At 49.0% G+C, this 7,049-nt stretch overlaps 1 protein-coding gene across 1 annotated transcript; it reads right to left on the bottom strand.

Moving 5' to 3' along the window:
- Positions 1-2,280: 2,280 nt before the first annotated feature.
- Positions 2,281-6,526, bottom strand: LOC144108188 (endothelin-converting enzyme 1-like). Its single transcript, XM_077641465.1, has 2 exons — positions 6,323-6,526; positions 2,281-4,209 (listed from the first exon to the last, which is right to left on the bottom strand). The coding sequence occupies exons 1-2, from the start codon at positions 6,524-6,526 to the stop codon at positions 2,281-2,283; spliced, it is 2,133 nt and encodes a 710-aa protein (XP_077497591.1).
- Between the last annotated feature and the right edge of the window lie 523 nt (positions 6,527-7,049).

Raw genomic sequence — 7,049 nt, 5'->3', positions numbered from 1 at the left:
CTGCGGCGATGAAGGTAAACATGAAGGTCGTAGCACAGCAAAAAAGCGGACACGTCACTATGGAGGAAAGCTCAAACGATCGCTGCCGGAGTTCCCGGGTTCGAACCCGACCGCGGCGGCTGCGTTTTTATGGAGGAAAAACGCTAAGGCGCCCGTGTGCTGTGCGATGTCAGTGCACGTTAAAGATCCTCAGGTGGTCGAAATTATTCCGGAGCCCTCCACTACGGCACCTCTTTCTTCCTTTCTTTCACTCTCTCCTTTATCCCTTCCCTTACGGCGCGGTTCAGGTGTCCAACGATATATGAGACAGATACTGCGCCATTTCCTTTCCCCAAAAAACGAATTATCGCTGCCCGTGTGGACGCTATGATGGTGAGAGAGCGCCACCCTGCGGCGGCACCCTACGCATCTTAAAGCATCGAGGACTGCATGCAAGACCAGACGAGCATGCGCATGTTCTCGATTTGTTGACGGCTGTGGCAACGAGTGGACGCTCATAGGCGAAAAGTACGGACGGCTTTTTTTCTATTTTTACAGAGGGAGTTGTTAAATTTCAGTTTCCCGTTTATTTCGGGGTCGTTGGCGTTGTACCACCTGAGGTCATGGCGTCATGGCGTCATGAAAATACGCCACGCTAATTGTCCAGAATGCCAATAACTGATTGGTCAGAAGAAAATACCGACATACGTGACGTCACGTGTTTCGCTGCTGCACCTCTCTCGCTCCGTGCCCTGAGTGACAGAGCGGCACGCATACCCCAGCTAACCCCCTCCCCACCGAAGGCACCTCCTCCACACCCTCATTAGTAATGCAAAAGACACCCGTTTCCAAAGTTAAGGGGGATTCACACTAATGAAAATAAATCGGCCGCACGATGTCTGCCACTCGCCAGTATCAATCTGCCTTTACCCAGGATGCCAATTGTTTTTAGAGCGGAAAACTCTACTGCTCCCATGCCGAACCTGGAGGTCATCTGGCATGTGCAAAATCCCGCGTGGCAGCTGCTTTGAGCTTCATCTTCATTCCCTCCTCTTCACAGAGCGTGAGTAATTGCGCTGAAAAAAAGCCGTCAAAATTGCCTGTTGTCCTTTAGTGTCTTGATTCCCACAAACGCGGCAAATAGGCGATCCATCTTTGTTAACAATGTATACTTGTATAGATTGCAGTAAGGCAACATGCGAAACCAATGAAACGCTCTTTCCAGATTCCCTGCTACCTGGCCGCGATTGTCTGTAGCCGGGCTGCTAAAACTTAGGAGTTTCATCAGTTCTCAGAAGTGTGTACAAATGCAAAAGAAGAAGTCAGTACGTTTAGATCGTAGAAAGCAATAAAAACTGCAGCTAACATCGCGGAAACAAGCACGCGTGCACAAACAGTGAGGCCGGGGAAACTTTCCTGGGTTTAGATTGTAAATGGCGCGTTCAACTTCGTTTCCGGAAATTCCGGAAACCTCGCTTCCGCAAAGACATAACACCCGCTAAAGGTGTCCAACTTCATATCCCGAAACGCCACCATCGCCTGATAGTGCTCAAGAAAAGAATTTGTCATTTGTATGTGTCACGAGGTTACCGTTCCGCGAGATTTTTCGAGACCGAGGACCCGTTTTGTGCGAATCTCCCCGACGAAGAAAATTTCGGCACTGAAAAGGACAAGAGCTCGCTTTTGTCGGTTCTTTCAGCATTTTTTTTTCTTGCGTCATCTTAGTAGCACGGAAGAGTGCAGTTTTAATGTTGAGTTATTCAACTCTGCTTCGTTCCGCAACGACGAATGTCATTAGCTCTTTCAATTGCATTCTTGTTGCACTGCTGATTCTGCCGATAGGCTCCTGCTCTGTTTCCTTAAGCTCTTTCATAGTTAGCTCCTACAATTCCCACACAAAACGATATTTCGGAATCAGATTCAGCGACAAGTACGCACAAGTCGAGCGCGACTGGCTCATAAACCGCCATACACTTTATTCGCTCGCGGAAAAAGCGGAACACAACACCCGATAAAATTTCTATTTTTAAATCCTCGCAAGGTCAAAATGGCATTTAAAGGCTATCGGGACAAACTAACACACATTAGTGCTCTTACTCAAAATTTTATACCAGTGCGCGCAAGCTAATGGCTCCCGACGTATACGCGAAGACGACGACACCTTCTACGATCGAGATTTCTATAGTTCTATAAAAACAGGCTTAGTTAAGGGCATTTATAGCCACATCATCAATGAACAAAACGTGGTAACGGAGAAGTCACGCGCACACAAACAGAAAACTCGAATCACAAACACAAATCTCAAAACAGTCTGCACTGCTTAGAAGGATTCATCGGGTCCCCGGGATTGCAGTTAAAAGCCTTGGCGAACTGTGGCATGTGCTGCAGCGCGGGAGTGCAGATCGACTCGTGGTTTGTATTTTCAGAGCCGCCATAGCAATTGACGTAACACAGCGCGATGAAAAACAGCTGCAGTCCGCTGTACTCCAAACCGAATAGGCTGCTGCTGTCCAAAGCTCTCTCTTGGGCATTGTAGGCATCCACAAGAGCGCCATAGCCAATTACTTCTTTGGCGTAATACCCTAGTTCACCGGCGCTGCCGGACGTGCCTGCTTTCAAGCAGTCCATCAGGGGCTCAACAAACGAAGCATTGGTTGCGTAGTACGCGGAAAGGAACAAGGTCGCCAGTGAAAAGGCGATCTGAGCTCCTAAGCCGCCGTAGTTTAAAGACGAATGGAGCTGCGGATCAAATAGAGGGAAGGATAGAGCGTAAGGCATCAGCTCGAAGTCTCGCTTGTCGTAGGACACGATGGACACTTCCAAATCTTGCATAAGATCTAACATATGTCCGAATTCTGCATCCTTTCTGACGTGCACCGACTGTTGCCAGTTCCGCACGAAAGAATTATTCAAGTCAGGCACATGGTCTGCAGCCAGGATTTCTTCTCCGGTGTGCTCGATTTTACGGAAGACGATTTCCGAAGAGCTCCAGTTGCTGACCACGTTGATGCCTTCGTCAAAGTACGTCCAGTTGGAAAGACGCCGGAAAAAAGAGGTTCGCACGGACTGAGCCACACTTTTTGCGAGATTAAGTGCTTCGCTTTGAAGGGCTTCAGCATAGTATTTGTCGAACAGCGTGTGCCCGGAGATTAACATTGCTCTCGTGACGCAGAAAATCCTGTAATGGGCCTGCGTCGTTTGGTAGTCACGGTTGTAATAGTTGAAAATTAAGTCTTTATTCGCGAAAAGGGCCGCCACTTGAACGGTGCACCAAGAGATCAATGTATGGAATGAGTCCGTGCCGTACCGCCACCAGAGATACAACACTCGCTCTAGATAACGGGGCGATGTGGTCGTCAGCGTGAGACTACTGTTCATCCTGATGTCAAGTTTTAAAAGCGTCGCTGTCCAGTTAACTTCCGTGAGGCCAAGCTGAGTCAAGTTTAGAAGAACGTCAGCGTTATACTCGTCAGCTGCTTCGTAACGAGCATTAGAGAGGTAGCTCAGGGCTGTTTCGACCGACGCGTCTGTCTCCTGGAACGTCACCGTATCCTCGCCTTCGGGTTGAAAGCGTTCCTTCAGGAACTGAAAGTACTCCTCATTCGTGCCGGTCGCGAAGTCCCTATACCTCTTGACCACGAAGTAAAGGAACTTGCCAGAAACTAGGTTGATCCCGCTGCCATCGGGCGCGACGTCGAAGTCAAGGAGCACGTCCCAACCCAGCTTCAAAGAGCTGCAGAGGAGCGTGTACAGAACGTCTGCGCCCTTGGAAGGCTTCGGCCACACGATGCCTGCCTCAACCAGCGCGTTCTTGACGGCTGGCAGCTCGTCTCTCTCCCCTTCGAGCACATCGACGCAACTCCTGTACATGATGGCGGCCCGCTGCTCCATGTCTTGCCCCGATGCAGGCACGTCTGCACTCTTCAGCGACGCGGTCACATTGTCCAACAGAGAAATGAACTGGTCGTTCCAAACGGTATGTCGGTTCTTCTGGCGCCAGCCGTCGCAGACGAAGTGCGTGAAGCTCTGGCACGGGTCCACCGATTCGTTGATGGAGGCGAGAAGTCTGGTCGAGTAGGCGAGGCAGGCATGCGTCTTGCAGGTGTTCCCCCAGTGCGCTGGAGAGCGCCATACAAGTGAGGCGATCGCCAAGGCCACAAGCGTCACCAATACAGTGACTCCAAGCACGGCCAGAGTAAGCCCGAGCCGCGATTTCAGCTTCCGGGGGTCCTGGAAAGTAACATTATTGCCGTAAGAAAAACGATGTGCACAATCAGTTGGTCTTACCTACGATCTCTATAAACCCCCAAAATAACCGCTTTTCTAGTGATGAATCATCAATACTGACAAAGTGTGAACTTTTGGGGTGTCTTTGTGCGCAAGGCCAGGCGCCTTCTTTCCCACAGCTCCTATCATAGCCGCTGCTGTACGAGTACAAAAATACAAAATCTCGGCTGCTGACCCGAAAGACGCGTGTTCGATCTCGGCCGCGGCGGATGAATTTCAATGGAGGCGAATTTCGATGGCGAAATTCTGGAGGCCCGTGTACTGTGCGATTTCAGTGCGCGTTAAAGAACCCCAGGTGGTGAAAATTTCCGGAGCCTGCCCCTACGACGTCCTTCAAGCCTGAGTCGCTTTGGGAAGTTAAACGCCACAAACGACAAAAATACAAAATACTTTTATTTCAACATTACGTAATGTTAGGAGGTGCGCCCAAAAATCCTTAGATTGCCTTGACAAAGCAGCGCACCTTCTTCCTACAGGAAACAGCGGCAACAACAGAGTACATATGACAACAAAAAAAGTGATCAAGCATACTTATACAAATCTGAGCCAAGAATTTCCTTTGAAGAACAAAATCAGGAGCATTGAAATGACAAGAATGATACACAATACAACACTACATAAACATACCTTTTCATAGCAGAAACATACAACAGATCTAAGGAGGTACTCAACAAATCAAGTCCGATGCCAGGTTTTAAAATAGACAGCATTCCTTTATCAAGAAAATGGAGAGGATTCGCTGTAGGAATTGAGAAGGTTAGGGATTTGAAAGCGAAACATTTGACGACCGTAATTGGTCCTTCACAAATCCGCTGTAGCCTAACACTCCGAGATGAACAGACCTACAAACTGTATTAACTGTGTGCCGAATGAATCGTTTTCTATGCGTATACTAGAGATATCGAGACTAGGACATTACTTCACCTCTTGCAGTGTTCGTACACGCTGCTTTTTAGAACACGTCATAGGACCTAAATGAGTGACGTTATTTAGAGTTTCTTTCTTCGCACGACACGCATCGACCCACTGCCGAATCAAAATTATAATAACTGTCTAATCACTAGACGGAAAATCCTGTCGGAACAAAAGCGAATTGCTTTTTCGCCGCACAGATTTCAGGTAACATGTGAATTGCGTGCCACGGCGGATTTGCAAGCACCAAGGAAACCACGCGAAAGAAACAACAAAGGCACTTTTTTTATAATCAGGATTAAATTTTGACAGTTAGCCGGGAACCTCGTTATCGTGACTGGATGATGATACATAAGCCTTCTATGTTGCCTGCAGTTTGCGGCGCTTCGTGAGCTTGGCTACGACGACTTTTACCTTCGCATTCTTGTTGATTGTGAAGAAATCCTGGATGGGTTACTTTCTTCCTCATGTTGGCCTCATCAATAGAGCATGTGCTTTTTTCTCGCTCAGTGCCAAGCTGGGTCTAAACCAATCATAATCTTGTAGCGTGTGCTAGGATATCAAAAAGGACGGCCCATACCTAAAAAAGCTCATTAAACAGATGTGTTTCTATTTGCCACAGCACTGTGTCACCATCAGGGCCTGATCACTGCTCGCAAAGGATTTTCTAAATAAAAACACTCTTTGCTGATACAGCAGCATCCTGTCCTTTCGGCTGATGGCAGTTACTTTTTGGTGTTACTATACATTGACTAATTCCGAGCTCACAAAAGCAGCAGAGCTAAATGAGACAAAGCCACTCGAAAGGAACATCATAAGTCCATAAGTCATGACACAGACATGCGCTGAAAGCAGTACTGAACCGCACTCTTTTTACCATTTTGTAAGCCTACCTATATTACTCGTTGATTTCTTTTAGCCCATGCTGTTCTGATCTGCAAATAATGAGTCAACTACTTGCTCAAGAGCCAATACATGCGGCCTTAAGAACACTCTACAGTGCTAGTTCCCCCTCTCAGGATGCGTGACTTCGTTCCTTCAACGTCATCGACCTATACGCGTAAGCTTTCTTCTGAGCATGCAGTCAAAAACTGCAACTTTTCTGTTACGCTAGGCGCGTGTGCCAGGTTCCAATGGCGCGTACCGGAGGCGATTTCGTCCTATCTTCGCCAGGGGGCGGATTGCCGCGGAAGCCGGGCGGCTGCACGAGGGGCGGCTGTTCGACATTCCCCGGGCTGCTGGACAGCGGCGAATCAATGCTGAGCGCTCCCGAGTAAACACCGTCGGACACGGACGATGCTGGCGATGACAGGCAGGAGCCGACGGCAGCAGTGTCAGCGGAGGTCATTCCGTTCACACCATGGCCACGTCCCACCGGCAACGCCGCCGCTGAGGGACTGGCTGGACCGACACTCTCTGGACAGGTACCTCCAGCAGGGTCCGCCTTGCCAGATGGTCGGAGGCGGTGGCCTTTGGCACCTGCCGATGAGAGCACGACACGGCGGTTGTGGAGGTCTGGTTATAAGGGGTGGGGCGGCGGGGGTTGTCAAGCCCAAAGGTTCTACTGCATGCTTGGCCATGACACATCAACATCTCTAAGGTATGTCCTTTAAAAAAGGCACAACCACATCCACATGTGGCTAAAAGCTCAGTAAAGTAGGTACTTTGAGAAATTCAGGACGCGAATCACAGCGAGAATAAAAGATGTAGAAAACCAGACTCTAGGGAGCAAAAGGAACCCAACTGGCAGCTGCAGCATCACTTAAACTTAAGTGCTAGTCTTGTAGTGACTAAACTCCCTACTCCTCTCCCAGAGGCCTGCGTGCCGTGCCGGAGAGGGTAGGTAGGGGTCCGGCTCAAACATTAAAATT

The sequence above is a fragment of the Amblyomma americanum genome, chromosome 10, assembly GCF_052857255.1.
Source record: "Amblyomma americanum isolate KBUSLIRL-KWMA chromosome 10, ASM5285725v1, whole genome shotgun sequence".
NCBI lineage: Eukaryota > Metazoa > Arthropoda > Arachnida > Ixodida > Ixodidae > Amblyomma > Amblyomma americanum.
The sequence above is the reverse complement of the archived record's forward strand: the minus strand, read 5'-3'. Positions and strand labels throughout refer to the sequence as shown.